At 39.5% G+C, this 16,163-nt stretch overlaps 1 protein-coding gene across 1 annotated transcript; it reads left to right on the forward strand.

The window, feature by feature from the left end:
- The first annotated feature begins 959 nt into the window (after nt 1–959).
- me2 (malic enzyme 2, NAD(+)-dependent, mitochondrial) lies at nt 960–14,954 on the forward strand. The gene is made up of 15 exons (XM_063489167.1): nt 960–1,085; nt 4,184–4,352; nt 7,385–7,518; nt 7,623–7,772; nt 8,376–8,451; nt 8,620–8,781; nt 8,911–9,124; nt 9,661–9,758; nt 10,038–10,151; nt 10,301–10,412; nt 10,633–10,775; nt 10,904–11,006; nt 11,135–11,205; nt 11,978–12,076; nt 12,315–14,954. The coding sequence occupies exons 2-15, from the start codon at nt 4,239–4,241 to the stop codon at nt 12,474–12,476; spliced, it is 1,752 nt and encodes a 583-aa protein (XP_063345237.1). The 5' UTR covers nt 960–1,085; nt 4,184–4,238; the 3' UTR covers nt 12,477–14,954.
- The last annotated feature ends 1,209 nt before the right edge of the window (nt 14,955–16,163 follow it).

The raw sequence follows: 16,163 nt of genomic DNA on the forward strand, positions 1-16,163 counted from the left end.
TAGCAGGAAACAGCTCCAATCCTAACTCTGTCAAGCACAGATGGGAGTCTCAGCCCAAAATCCACAGAATCCAAACGATCTGCCAGCGTTTCACAGGAAGCCCCCATAGTTTCTATGTCCACATGTTAGAGTTGTTTTGGCAACATGAGGGGGAAATGTTATGACTAATCAAAGTACAGAATATATATTACGTTACTCAGTTTATGATAATGCACTTGCCTCTTTTTTTTGATGGGGGGGGGGGGGGGGGGGGGTTGAAAAAACTGTTAGAAAATTGACTTGTTTCGCTAAATTTGGATTTTAAATTGCATTTAAAATGTAAATGCATTCTCTTGTATAAAATAGTGTGTTAAAAACAATATCAGCATACATATCGACTGACAGATACTGTCAGTTTTTATGTACAATCTACATTTAGCATTCATTAAATCATACCAATAAATATACATTCCATTTTTGTTGCTTTCAGATAAATATATAAATATGCCTTTCGTGATCTTTTTGCATTCTTCTGTTAAGACCTCTAGCAATATCCTAACATCTGTTGTCAATATTATTGTAGGTTAGTTTAGGGGAGCAGTGAGTGTTTACTCAGAACATAGGCACTATTAAACTCAGTTCATCATCATCTACCAGTTTCTGTGTAGCCTTCAAATAAATGTATGGTAGATACTTCCTTATTCACAAGGGGTGACCACAGTTGGTAGCTCCCCAGGTCTGATTTGGCAGATTCTTTACCCTGGATGCACTTCCTGACACATCCCAAAAGAGATGTCTTCTCCTACTCAATATAGTACCACAGCTTACGATAAGCTAGTAATATGACATAATAACATGCGCAAAATAAAATGCGCGTGTTGGAGTACTTACGGTAATCGAGAGGGGAAACCCCAGCATCTGATTGGTCGAGCGGCCGGGTTCTTCTACAGCGTGTCCTCTCCTCGCGACTTCCACTTCAATCTGGTGTATGTGTGCTGGCAGGCAGACAAATGCCAGGGTCAGTCCACAGAAGTTAGGCACAGCGAACATCATAAGAGTTGTGCCTAACAGACATTGAACGGCAGTATTATATTACTCAAGAGCAGGTAAGCGGAGTCGTTGTTCTCTAAATTGTAGAAAGTATGTGTCATTTGAGAACTTCCTGCTTACTGAGCCAAGAGAGATGGCAACAAGCAGGGCTGTGATGAGTAAGTGACTGCATTTAGCTAAGTCATCCGAATAAAAAGTACCTAGTGTCGGTGTGCTTAATCAGTTTAGCAGCTTCAGACATTAAGACTGCGGTAACAGAGGTGTTCAAATGACGACACCCTCTGCTTTATTTTAACTTAAAGCTAGCAAAAGGTTAGCTTGTAGCTGCTGTGGTTGTGAGGCTAATGGCTTGCAGCTGTGGTGGATATCAGTTTTGGGGAGTTTTTGTTTTTTGTTTTTGAAAAATCTCCAACATGTTATAAGGTCACATTTAGCAGTAACGTGCCCCCAACTATCTTCTCATTCCCTTTAGTGTTAAAGCTTGGGACAGTTGAGTATTTCCTTGCCTTTTATTGCAGGTTCTGCTAATATTTAACCTCCACAGGTGGGTTTTTTACGTTCAGTGATCAGACACACTGACAGGGTGAGTGAGAAAGACTGAGAACCATAACCTGTTAGTAAGGCCACACCTAACAGCTGTGTTAAGTCTGTCTGGTCAGTTGAGGAAACTAATAACTTAAAGTATCATCTGTCTTCAAACCACTTTACCCTGATCATGTGAGACCATAAAAGGTTTACACTTAAAATCATGCATGTGGGTGAGATTCGGAGCTTGAAAAAAGGTGCCCAGTGTGCACAAGAGGGTGGATTGAATGCATGTTATTACATTATGACTGGTTTAGTTAACACAGTTGTTGTTTGCACCAGTTATTATTTCAGAACCAATAAGAAAAGATTTATTAGCAGTTTAAATTGTACTGCCTTATTTGTCTCACCTGTTTACAAAGAAATTAAATTGCCAGTACTCCACAGGAAGACAGATGGCAAGTGAGATGCCTGATTTTGAATGGCATTTAATTAAACGTTTCTAAGTTATGGTTTCTAAACTTACAGAGCATCTGCATCTAGCTGCAGTACTGGTGAGCTCATGCTGTACATTTTCTGATCTCAGCACAATTTTGCTATCATTTTGATTCCCATTTAGAGCAGTCCAGGTGCATAATTATAGGCAGGTTTCTTGTCTCCATTCATACTCTGTTTGCAGACAATTACTCCTACAAAAAGTCCCAAGCACTTTCTGGCTGTAATAGTGTGCATTCATGCTCTGTGTTACAATAATGATGCGAAGCTGGCACATGTACAAAGATTACCTTGTTTGCTGGCAGACATCAAAAGTACCAAACAAGCAACTAGAGGCCGTTGAGGCGCGTTTGATTTTTCTAAACAAGCTGAAAATCAATAGGAACTACAAATGGAAAAATAATTTAGTATCTACACCACATCAAACATTATCCTTCCCATTAGCCGGGGCCTTTTTTTGCTTCTGAAAGAGGTCGCAAACCTAACCTGTGGACAAGAAAAGATCTTTGTACAGTTTGAGTCATAAAGACTGTCATTTCACAGACGCTGCATCGAGACAGCTTCCTCTTTGATATCAAATCGACAGATCATTAAAATGTCTGCTGGTTGTTGGAGCTGCTTATACAGTCTGCCGCTTTAATGCTGCTTTCTAAGCAGCATCTCGTCCAGCTGGCTCCACTTGTTGTTTCCTTCATCCAGACATTATGGTCAAATAGAGGGATACATAATTCAGTGTGAAGTGCTTCCTCTGAATTTGTTGATCAGAAAAGGATAGGCTAATTTGCTTTTCAGTTGTTTTCTTGTTTTGATATAGCTGCTCATCAGCGTAGCATGATTGAACACATGTGATATTGTATTTTTAATATTTGTTTAGCTTAATACAACTTCATTTTGTGTTGGTAATTTTTAATTATGATAAAATGTGGATGAACAAGGAAAGGAAGGGGGCAGGATAATACTGACCACACACATGAGTGCCTTTTGTCACATTAAATGACACCAACTTTGTTTTTTTGCCAGCTGAGCTCAGCTGCATGTTGTTCCAGGCCAAGAAATGAATACAAATTCTGTTTCAAGCCTCACTGGGATTAAATTGCAATGGAAAAATACACTTCGTCAATCCTTATTCCTAATAATCGGCTATGGTTTCCTTGTGTGTCTTGCATTTCAGTTTAGTATGTTTTTTGCAGAAATGCAAGCCTTGGCTGCTTATTTAAAAGGAACTGATATAGAAACTGCAATGTTGTCAAATTGCATTTCCTGTGACATTAAGGAAGGCTAACAGGAATTTTGTTAGATACAAAAAATTTGTAAGAAGTGGTTTACATCTCTTTTAACATCTTCACAAAATTTAAAGAAGTCCAATCGCTTTCTTTCCAAGTTCTTTACTGGGTTTTTTTGTCTGCTTTAGTCTAAAAGTAGTGAAAATCTTTGCATTCCTTCTTGTTTGCAGTCCACATGCCAGGTCATTTCTGCAGTTATTAGTTGGAGTCTTGCTTTCTGTCATGTGATCCCTGTTGTTTGCTTGTCTTTCCCATCGGTCCATTGCTGGATGATGCCATAGCGATTTATCTTGTTCTGTGTCTTCATGCAGAGCTCATCACGAAAGGGATTATGACAATCTGTCAAAGCTTTGTTTCTTAGAGTGCACACTAAATCACTTCAGGCCACGTCCAGATTAATGTTGGCCACTGCTTCCAGCATTTGTAATCCTCAAGTGCTGTCCATGCACACAAAGAGGATTCATTGGCTACTGTGAATAGGTGTGTGTGTCTGTAAGCTGACAGCACTGACTGCGGTTAGCTTTATATCGTATTAAGATGTGATAATCTGATACTGTCATATTAAAAGGCTTTGGTAACAGTGCACTGCACGGTTTGACTGTCAGAAACAAGAATAATTAATATTAAGTCTTTGACTCTAACCTGCCAAAAAGCCCAAATGGTAATGCACCATGGAGGCAGTTAAGACTTAACAACTTAAAATCTGAAATGTGTCACCATGGTGATGTAATCACTGTGTTGCACATCAATACTTTTGTCAGTAAAGCTATAGTCATTTCTACAGCCATGTTGTGCAAATCATTTGCACATGGTCAGTATTTTTTCATCTTTCCCTGTCTTGTCTCCCTCAGAAACCAGTGGATTTTCTAGAAAGCACCAGTGGACCCACACCAGTGACTGTCTACCATGTTGTCCAGATTAAGGACAACCTGGTCTCTGAGGCCATGCATCTCTCTTTGCAGATGGGTCCACACCAAAGAAAAGGGCAAGCCCCTCATGCTCAGCCCTCGCACCAACAAAGTAGGTGGACCTACCTTGTGTTGGGGTTTTAAGACACGGTGACGACAGCCCGTTTTTGTCTTGATCAATGTTAATTATGTCATTATGTGAAGAAGGATTATTTTTCTCTGTGTGCCTGGACAGAAAATAACTATAATGAATTGTTGAAATGTTATTGTTTGGTTACAGTGTCCAGAAATGGGTAGAAATTTACTGCAAGATGTCATAACAGTGGTTATAATGTAAGCTTTTAAATTTTAGGCCTGCATATTTTCCACACGTTTAAATGCCATACTCTATCCCACTGCAGATGCCAATATCTGTTTATATCTCAGACAAAGAATAGTGGGGAGCTAAGCTTGTTTGCAGTGTAACTGATATAAACTGACATAACCATTTTTAGTAGTCTGCAACCAAAATATAAAAGTTGTAAAAGAAGTTTATGCTTCAGTTATTTGTATTCCCATATCTGTAGCTATTGACTATTTATGGTGAATGGTGCCTGTCTGTCAATGCCTTTCCAGCACATTGTTATTTGGCTGCTTTCTGAATTTTTCTTTAAGGTATTTGTGAAGTTTCGCTGTCGGTTTTAAAATGCTCACAGCAGGGTATCTAGCAATGCGCGTACAAGTGAGACAATTGAAGTGTCGTGTATTTGCTAAATTGAAATGATGCTGTGAAGCATTTGGCTTGTAGGGTTTGATTTTTCGGCAGGTTTGCCAACTACTGAGAGTTACAAATGATATTTGTAACATGAACATTTTGCTGCTTGAGGTGATTTGACCTTTTGCTAAACTTAGCCCATACCGGATAAATATAGAAATTCCAACCTACATGCAAACTGGACACAGACCAGCTGACCAGTGGTCCCACAAACTGGGATTTCAACTACTGTTTTTTCAGCCAGTTTTTGAGCTCCTGCATAGCTCCATACTTGATTTAATAATGGTTTGTAAAAGCAGGCTTGCAATGAAGACTGTATATAGAAAAACACTGATATAAAAGGCCTATAGAGCTGCTTTCAGGTTTGTCAGTACTCCCCTCCTCCCTGACTACCTCACAATACAACTAGCAACCATAAAGCACTGCCAGACATTATATGCCATGCTGTAATCTAAAGTTAAAGGCATGGGCAAAATGACTGTAATTGGCACCCATTAAAAATCTTGAGTGGGAGTCCGAGAGTTTGCAGGCGTCCAGGAAAAGGACACTCACATACATAACTGAGATGATAAGTAAACAGCATTATATAAAACTTTAAAATGCATTTATTTATTTGCTTGAATTAAAATTATTGCATTATAGTAAATTCTCTACAAATTGAGTTTATGTACTTGCACTCAAGAAAGAGGCACAAACCTAATTCCATGGTTTGGTTCAGCGTTTTTTTTTTTTTTGTTTGTTTGTTTTTAATATAAGGTAAACTTGAAATTCCTCTTGCATTAAAAGTCTCAAATTCTCAGTTTCTAAATGAGAACATGCCAGCTAGTTCTAGATTACAAATATAAGAGCAGTACTTGATGTGACTTGCATCAGCAGTGTACTGTAGCAGTAAAGGGCACTGTGTTTGAAATGTAGTCTGGTATGACTTTGTTAAAAGGACTAGAATCTCAAATTCCTTCACCCTAAATGTAGAATTGAGCTGTGCAGGGCAAGTGTTCACTGTACAGAATGTATTAATACATTTATCCAGTATATTCCTGTCTTGGAAGTGTTGAAATTGCATTTTCTAAAGTGCTAATCATGGGGTTGCTCAAGATGGTCTTTCATAGGGAAGTGCTCAGCTGCTGAAATCTTACAAAAATGTTACTTTCAATTTTATGCAAAAGGACAAATGCTAGATTAAGGTGTTTGCAGCATATGGCATTGCGCTGAAAGGAACTGATTGGTAGAGCTGTGTGAAGTGAAATGCTCTATCAGCATGACTCAGCATTTTTCGAGGGGAGCCCCAGCATTCATCATTCTGACAAAATAATCAGCCCCCTTTTGCAGCCCCAGGCATGGCGGCCTCTTTGTTACGCCCATATTTCAGTCAGATAGGAGCTTGTAAATGCATGCACACATGCTCTTGTACACTGCAGGGACATGCAAATTGCATCCACCTCTCACCTCCCCCATCCTCTCATTTAAAAATTGGGGTGTTTCAGCCCACAGTGGTCTTCATTGGTTTCTTTGAGGCTACTCCTCCTCCACTACTACCCCCACTTTCTGTCCGTCTTTGTCCTGCTGCAAAATTGCTTTCGTTTTGTTTTTCTTCATTCACTCAGCCTGAATTTATTTCTGTAAACGCCGAAAAGGTAAACTCAGTTAAAGGTCCCATAATGAGGCAGTGCACTGTCTAAACAAACTACATTACAGTACATGAACAGTTAGTCCAGAAACTGCTATACTTAATAAAGAACAAGAGAAAACTGTGGTATGCCTTAGTCATGAGTAGGGGGATGGTTGACATAAACAAATAAAGTCCTGCCCCCAACTACAGGTCGCAGGAGGAGTCCTGTTTTTTATGGTATGCCAGTAAATTTCACAAAAACGGTCCTGTTAAGAAATAGCTGCAGCAGATTGTGTTAGTACTTTTAGCGTCCCAAGTAGAGGTTGGCATAATAGACGCAATATACAGTAGTGTGCAAAAATCTTGACTTGCCCATTATTTCTTAATATTTTGCTAGAAAAATGGGAACTAGGTGGAGCAAGTTATTGAAGCATGTGCATATTTATATAAACATGTCTTATAAACACAAGGCCACCTTTTATTCTATAATACAGGCTGAACTCTCAGACAAGTTTTCTTCCAATTTCTTTAAGTAGTCTGAAGAATAAAAACAACCCTGACCACACACATTAAAAATACCCCTCATATTATTCATGAGAGTGCAGGCAGGGTGGAGCGGGTGGAGGCAAGTGTCAGAGGTGATTTGTGACAGAAGGATAGCAGTAAGAGTGAAAAAGATGGTGGTGAGACCTGCTGTGTGTGGTTTGGAGACGGTGGCAGTCAGGAAAAGAAAGGCAGAGCTGAAGAAACTAAAATGTCATGTTTTTGTGTTCCTCCACAGGGTATGGCCTTTTCCCTTCAGGAGCGTCAGATTTTGGGGATACATGGTCTGCTGCCTCCCAAAGTGGAGACTCAGGAAATTCAGGCCCTGCGCTTTCAGAAAAATCTCAAAAAGCTGCACGATCCCCTGGAGAAGTAAGGATGCATTTTTCTTGTACTGGAAAGCGTAAACATGTTTTTAAATAAAAACAGAGCATTTGTCTTCCTGTACACAGCTTAACTTTTCTTTTTCCATACAGGTACATCTACCTGATGGGCATCCAGGAAAGGAATGAGAAGCTTTTCTATAGGGTGTTGATGGAAGACATAGAGGAGCTGATGCCGATTGTTTACACTCCCACTGTAGGGCTTGCCTGTACGCAGTATGGACATATCTTTAGAAGACCAAAGTAAGGCCTTAGCAGATAATTTGAGTTTTTAATGTAGGTTTTGTTGCTCCAGCCCTACACAGCCAGGGTTTTTGTCGCTGGGAGAAAATCTTCCAGAGGTGTGCAGAAAAGCTTGATATGGAAGAGAAGAGAGATTGCTACATGTCTTGACACAGCATATTGACAGCCAGTTCTGAAGGCTATATCCTAACAAGGACAAATAATACTGTGTTCATGTCTGAGATTGTCAGCGTCTACGTGTCTATCCAAATATGGCTAACACAGCTCTTATCTTCAGTCTAAAGGAGCAGGAATGTTATGTATGCAAGATCCTATTGATTCTTCTAAAATTAGGACAGAGGCTCCTTTCAGGCGAGACCTTTTGAGACCTTACCGAGTGAAGAGAGACCTGCTTTAGACAGGAAAAGCTCTTGCGTGTTTTATTTTTGACGGCAGGCGTATTGAATCTTATGCACATAAGGAATAGCATAAATTTGCGTCACCTTACTAATGTTAAAAAGTGGTTTTATGCTGAAGATGCATTTTCTTTTTCTGCTTAGTTAAAGTTATGATTTTATCACGATTGCTGCAATAGCTAAACTGTCATCCTGTTTATCTCTCTAGAGGCCTGTTTATCTCCATTCTGGACAGAGGACATATCCGCTCCATCCTCGACAACTGGCCAGACACTAATGTTGCAGTAAGTCTCAAAATCCTCACTATAGTAAAACCTTTTCAGATATTACATTGGAGAAAAGTATAAAAATATGTCATAAAGATATGACAGTTGCTTATAAATATGTGCTTGTGCAAATTTTAATCTTCAGTTTTCCAACTAATGTGCTTCCTCCATCTCTTCTTTGTGTAGGTAGTAGTAGTAACTGATGGAGAGCGCATCTTGGGATTAGGGGACCTGGGTGTTTATGGAATGGGAATACCTGTTGGGAAACTTTGCCTGTATACTGCCTGTGCTGGCATCAGACCTGAGAAATGTCTGCCTGTGGTGATCGATGTTGGGACAGATAACGAGGTAGGAAGGCTAGGTGTTGGGGGGGGGGGTGTTTTTTTTTTTTTTCTGTTTATTGCATGTGTGAGAGAAGAGAAATATAATAACTGTGTTTACTTTGGCTTCTCATGGTTGCCCTTGTCCTCCCGTTAGACTCTCCTTAAGGATCCGTTTTACATGGGGCTGTACCAGAAGCGAGACCGCTCCCAAGCATATGATGATCTCATTGATGAATTCATGGAAGCTGTCGTGGACAAATACGGGCAGGACACACTGATCCAGTTTGAAGACTTTGGGAACCACAATGCGTTCCGCTTCCTTAGAAAGTACAGGGAGAAGTACTGCACCTTCAACGATGACATCCAAGGTTCACACATAACCCCTGACACAGCACTTTGAGACTACTGTAGTTAAATATGTGCAGATAATGTCTACCTTGTTGTATGACTCTGTCGTCCTAATTCACATTCAGGTTACACCACACGAAGTGCTTAACTTACAGTTTTATGTTTATGTATTTTTCCAGCTGATTCAAAGGCTCAAAGTTTAGCAGTATTTACAGATCGGAGTATTTCCTAAGAACAGTTCTAGAAGATTTGCAAGTTTAGGCCCATCCATACAAATGACTTACGGCCTTAACTGTTAAGTTACTGGAGCTGTTTCTAAAAGGATCGCTGCTTTATTAGAGTCCACCTGAAACTCAATGTAAATTTTTATTGTTGGATTAAATTACTGTGGAGCATTTCAAAAATCATCTGTTATGAGTGATGCTGAAATAAGATGCATTCATGAGCTGTTTTGTTTGAAAACCTTTCTGATTTTAGACACATTATCATGAGTGTTTGGATGTCTTTGAGGCAGAAACTCAATTGTTTACTCTTCTGTTTGTCTACATGTTTCCAGGCACTGCGTCTGTAGCTCTTGCCGGTCTGTTAGCAGCTCAGAGAGCAGTTGGCAAACCCATCACTGAACACCGGGTGCTGTTCCTGGGAGCAGGAGAGGTAAGCTGATATTCATCCTTTTAATCAATTGAACTTCTCAAGATTTTCTTTGTTTTTTTTGTTCTCTTGACTTTGCTATATGAAAGTCACGTATTTGAAAATGGCAAAAAAAGGCACAATTGGAAGAAGCGTACTGTTCCCAACTGACCACAAACAGAACAAAAAACCTGAGGAGTTGCTCCATTGTCTATTTAGAGAATAATCGTTCATGTTTTCTTTGTGTAAAATTTTGTGTTTTTATTTTATTGTTTATTCATTCTTTTATTTATTATTTGGTAGGCTGCCCTTGGAATTGCCAATCTGATTGTGATGGCCATGATGGAGACGGGAATGACCCAAGCTGAGGCCAGGAAGAAAATCTGGATGTATGATAAAGATGGCTTACTTGTAAAGGTAAGTGTGTGACACAGGAATTGATAATAAGAAAATGATACAATTTTTGTCTACTTTCCTGGCTGGTCCACGGTCTAAACAGTCAACGGCATTTTCACTGAACAAGTGTTGATTAGTAATTGTGTCTAATGTGTCACATGTGACTCCAGGGCAGACAGCAGGGAACGGACTCTAACCAGGAAGCATTTATCCATGAGAGTCCAGGGGATGTACAGAGCTTCCTAGATGCTGTCAATGCCATCAAACCTACAGCTATCATTGGTGTGGACCTTTTTTTTTTTTTTTTTTTTTTTTTTTGGTATTCATGTAATTGTAGCCTTGTAGCACTGCTTGCCAACCAGAAAGAATTATACAAATATCTATTTTATTAAAATATTGTTTGTTAATATAAACAATAAACTCAGTCAGTTACAAAAGGTTGTAGTTTTATTTCAGACCTTCCTTAAACAGTAATAATAGATCAGTCTCTCCTTTTTTCCAGGTGTGGCAGGAGCTGGACGTCTGTTTACCCATGATGTCATCAAGGCCATGGGAACCCTGAATGAACGGCCAATCATCTTTGCCCTGAGCAACCCAACCAATAAAGCAGAGTGCACAGCAGAGGAGGCCTACACTCTGACAGATGTACACATTTTTTTCTAGGCTTAACTTTTTCCTGTTTTTTGTCTTTTTTGACAAACTCTTAAGTTATGCATTCAAATTGTGTTTTTCCTACCTCATCACCTCTCAAGCTTTGTTTCTGTGTCTCACAGGGAAGATGTCTTTTTGCGAGCGGCAGCCCTTTCGGTCCAGTGACTCTGAGCGATGGTCGCGTCCTTACACCAGGACAAGGGAACAACGCTTACATTTTTCCAGGTGAGAGGGAAAAAGATATTGATTATTCATTATTTACATTAAATGCAGCACTCTTAAGATGGTATGACTTGCATTACATCATGCAAATTTGAATGCAGTATGTTGTAATTGGTCTTCATGCATTTCAGGCGTGGGCCTGGCTGTGATCCTGAGTGGAGTGAGACACATCAGTGACACAGTTTTCTTAGAGGCTGCCAAGGTCTGAAGACACTACTAAATATTTTTCTACCTGTTCTTTAAATTCATCTTTAACTTTTCCCTCACTCCATCCTGTGTTGTCTTGCTGACTCTTTCATGTATGCATAAAGGAGCATACATGAAATACAGTTTCATACAGTTTCTTCCCAAAGGCCATAACCACCCTTATATCCATCCATCCATATATACATAACACTATTTATTACATATTTACTTTTTTACACTGGTTTGTATATTTGTACATTTTATATATTTTTTCTCTGTTAATACTGTTCATATGTATATGGTGCTGCAGAACTGACACCCCCCCCCCCCCCCCCCCGCATGTTTGCACTGAGTAGGAGATGCTCTGTATCTCATTGTACAACTGTATAGTGACAATAAAGGCATTCTGTTCTTCTATTCTATATTCACTATATGCTCATCTCAGCCCTGTTTAACCCTTTGATGTCTCCTCTTCCCTCTCTTTCTAGACTGGCATAACAGATGAAGAGCTTCTCTTTGCTGGGCTGCATTTGATATATTAACACTAATCAGTGCAACAGATGATCACTGTGCTTTGTTGCCAGTGTTTTTGTTACTGTTCAGTGTCAGAAACACTGTGATTTGCATGGTGTTAATAGTACTAGAAGGGGTTTGATTAATTTTGTAATAACAACTGGCCAAAAGCACATGACGAGTGTGGGTAGACAAACAGTAGTAGTAGTTTTGTCTGTTTTTTTTTAACCTAGAAATTATTCTTTATTGTAAAAGCAATCTTATGTTCCTTTCAGACACTTGCAGAGCAGCTGACAGATAAAGAGCTCGCAGAAGGCAGACTCTACCCTCCTCTGTCCAACATCAGGGAGGTCTCTATCCAGATGGCTGTCAAGGTAAGCCTCCTCCAGTTTAAATTTTGGTTATTGTCAAGGTCAGTTTACATATTAACAGTCTCCAAGTAATAATCTCTGTGTTCAGCGGATTTTTTGAAAAATAAATTCATGCCCTGCAGCCAGACAAACCGTAACATAACCTGTCAAACACTATCCTCCTTTTGGTCAAAGTCATCTTGTTGTTCCTGTGTCACCCCTTATGTTTGGTCAGTGATACATTTTCTCTTTCCCACTAAAGGTGGTGGAGTATCTCTATGCTAAAGGCATGGCGTTCCACTACCCTGAGCCAGTGGACAAGGACGCCTTTGTGCGGGCTACTGTCTGGAAGACCGACTATGAATCTTTCCTGCCGGACACCTATGATTGGCCAGGTGTCAACTTTAGCCCCAAGTCCATCTAGAAATAGGGCACACTCACTGTGGCTCATGTCATAATGGCCTTCTCTTCCTTTTTTTTCTGCTTTATACCTAATCACAGATTTTGTAAGATTGCCTTACTTTAAACATATGCTTAAAAATAGACCACAGTAGCCATGCTGCTACATTTTCACCAAACCAGTCTTATTGGATCTGTGAACAGTCAAAGTGGAAAGTGAAGAGAAGGGCATTCAAATGAGATCAGCCATTCTCATTTTAAATTACACTTCTCCATTATGTGCATAATGTAGAAACCTGCACAAAGCCAGATGGCCACCTGGTGGTGGAAATGGGCAGTGGTTACATCTATTTTCCATGCTGCTCCAGCGAAAACTCGGCACTAAATTTGCATAAAGTATATATAAGGATAGGTAAATGATGTTATGCTGCATTATAAACCAAAGTCTGCAGGGACACTTGGGCCACTCCTGAAGGTTTTTAACAAATTTCATGAATTTTTTTCCCACTAATTTTTAAGATCTTATTGTTTCACTCTATCTGTAATCTAATAATGACTAATCTGTCATTTTGTTGTGTACATTTCTGATATATAGCTGTCTTCAGTTAGCACGCACAAACTCCATTCTTTACTTGTACTCCGTCTTCTAGTATTCTTGCAAGCTTGCAAGAAATTACCTCAATTTCACAACATTTAGTAATATCCAGTATGTATTTACGTATTGCCTTTGTCCACCTTAAATAAGGATCTGGTCAGTTTTCCTCTTCTCATTAATACCCAGTATAAGACATCTAGCAGAGCAGAGGACTAAAGAGGAGAGCCTTTCTGTTAGAGACAAACAAAGACCGATTCACTAAAATTGAGATTTTTTTTGAAGGGAAAATACATTAAAGTTATATATTTAAAAAATGTAGGCAAAAAACCTTTTAACATCCACTCCAGCCTTTTATTTGTTTGATTAATTGTGTCGCCTAATATTTATTTCTTTGAATTCATGTTATTTTGTATTCAACTGTTTTGAAAAGCCTCTCTTCAACACTCCTTAAGGAATGGTCTTATGAAGAATGTATCCCATAAAATGAACAATTTTGCTTAAGTGTTATATGAATACTTAAGAAAATATGTGCAGTATAAAATCATTAGATACTCATTTATGTTGTTAAATGTACTTTTTTGGTCTGAGTATTCAGTTGTGTTTTGCACACAGCTGAATACTCATGCGTAGTGTGTGGCATTGAGTTGGTTTACTACTTTTGTTTCGTCTGGGCAGACTGTACAAACTCACAGGCCAAGCTTCTCTTCAATGTCATGATCCACCACGAGGTTATGTATTTTAACACAAGTGTTCCTCATGTAATAAGTCTGTTTTGACTCAGCCATGTGATGTAAACTGTGAACTGTTTGAAAATAATATTGGCATTAGAAAATAGTGACTGAAAAGCCCTGGTTGATTAAGTCCTTTGTACTGAATAGTAATGGTGCCTAAGCATTGTATAGACTGACAAAATATTTTTGTGATAAAAGTGCAAGTCGGCTATACCGTGTACAAATCCACGTGTCAGTTTGATGTACTGACCTAATACCAGTAGGACACACTGCTGACCATTAACCTGCTGAGGTTCTCTGTTAGTTCTTTGTTTTTGCTCAGTTCTGTGACAGATTGCTGCATTGTAATAGCAAATAAACTAAAGGTATACCACACAATGTTTCATGTAAAATGCAGGATTCAATCTATGCTCTGATCGTATTTATAAGACTTTAAACTGCTTTACAACAGGGGCATTGGCAGCATTGCACATTGGTCTTCAGAGATGTGTGTAAAAATGGAGATGGTTGACAGGTTAAAGAAAGAAAATGAGTATTTTAACAAGGAGAGAGCACCTACATCAGGATAGAAGTGCTTCATGGTTCATATGCAGTGATTGCTCCCTGTAACCATGCCAGCAAAAAGCCGCCTTCTTTTTCCTTTAAATTGTCATCCATCGATTTACACTGTAAAATTTTAACTCAAGGACCTTCCAACCGCATACATTGAAGTGCCTGCACAAATTACAGTGTCCCTTCATAGTCACTCCCATGCCTCATTATGTTAACCTCATAACACACAGATAGCCACACTATAATTATTGACATTATTGTTTTGTTATTAAATGGTGTAACTGTAGCATTCAGCATACAGTGCTTTCTCTAATAAATGTTAGATTTAATGCAAACTTTTCAATGGTTTTACGATATGTAAACACTGTAATGCCATTGGTGTGTTGCTCACGTGTTTGTTAAGATGTTGTTGACTGTAATTGTCCAGTTTGAGTTTTTGCTGTTTTGTTCGATGAGTGGTTAGATCATGTGACTCTTAGTGGTTTCAGTATTCATAAGTATTCCCATGCAGTCTGACACTTATTTTTGGTGCAGTCATGTTTGTATACCAGAGTGCAGTATGTTTGTGATGCTTTATTATACTTGAGGTGTGAAAACTCCAGAATAAAGCCTATTTTTACATCGGCTCCCTTGTCTTTCAATTATTTTTTTTTTTATCCCATTTATTTTTCTTCTTTTTCTTTCTTAACAGATTCATCTGTTAAACTGCTTTTAACAGGCAGTTTACTACAGTGACCTCCTTTTTGAACCCTTATTGAATTCTCTCTATATTCTCACAATAATTTAAGCCTGCTGATACCAAAGTACGTTCGTCTAAACAGCTATCTGTGTCCAGTTGTTAGGAGGACGATGCATGAGTCCGCTTTGAGTCAACAACTGGAATATATTTTGTGGACCACTTAAAGAGGACACTAACAGTTTTCATGGCTGCATTACCGAATGCATCAAATTGTAAACATGCCAACTTACCCAGCCCAGGACTGCATGCTGCTTTGAGAACAATAAGACTTGGATCACTACTGATCTTAACTGCTTAATAAAAAGAAGAAGAAAGCTGAAAGAGGAGAACTGAGGAGAGTGCAGCCCAACCTAAAGGGGGAAGCTGAGGAACTGCAAGGACTCCTACAGGAGGAAGCTGGAGGCTGAGCTCAAGCCGAACAACATAAGTGATGTGTGGTGTGGAAAGAAGATCTCTGGGTTTAAGGTGACAGCCAGCCAGTGAGCACTCTATGGAGAGAGCAAAGAGCTACACAGATTCTTTAGTTCACAGCTTTCTACTGCCTTCTCTACCACACACTCTGGCCTCCACACACCCTGACTATCTTGACTAATTTGCACTTCTTCCTTCAAGTGAATTCTGTAGATAACACCCCCACATCTGTTAAACACCTTCTGTTTGAGTGTGACTTCTGGCCAGATTAGGAGACAGCCTGAGAACCAAAGCAAGGCTGCTGGCCCTGACAGCATCAGACCCCAGGCTGTGATGTCCTTTGTTTTGAAGAAGTACAGGTACATGGGCATCCATACTGACAACAAGCTGAACTGGAAAACCAATACAGAGGCTGTATACCAAAAGGGGGTGAGAAGTAAGCCGCAGAAATGATGGTGATACTCTTATTACTCAGTCGTGGTGGGCCCAGCACACTCTGCTGTGGTCTGCTGGAGGTGGGTTGGAGCTGGTAACACGGTAACCAGTAGACTAAATACAGTGATCAGGAAGGGGGTGGCTCTGTGATTCACTGCAAAATGGACACTTCTGAAGCTGTGGTGGAAAGGAGGACACTGAGCTAACTGTTATCCACCCTGAACACTCTGCACCACGTACCAGACAGAT

Source organism: Pelmatolapia mariae, linkage group LG12 (assembly GCF_036321145.2).
Source record: "Pelmatolapia mariae isolate MD_Pm_ZW linkage group LG12, Pm_UMD_F_2, whole genome shotgun sequence".
In the NCBI taxonomy this organism is placed as follows: domain Eukaryota; kingdom Metazoa; phylum Chordata; class Actinopteri; order Cichliformes; family Cichlidae; genus Pelmatolapia; species Pelmatolapia mariae.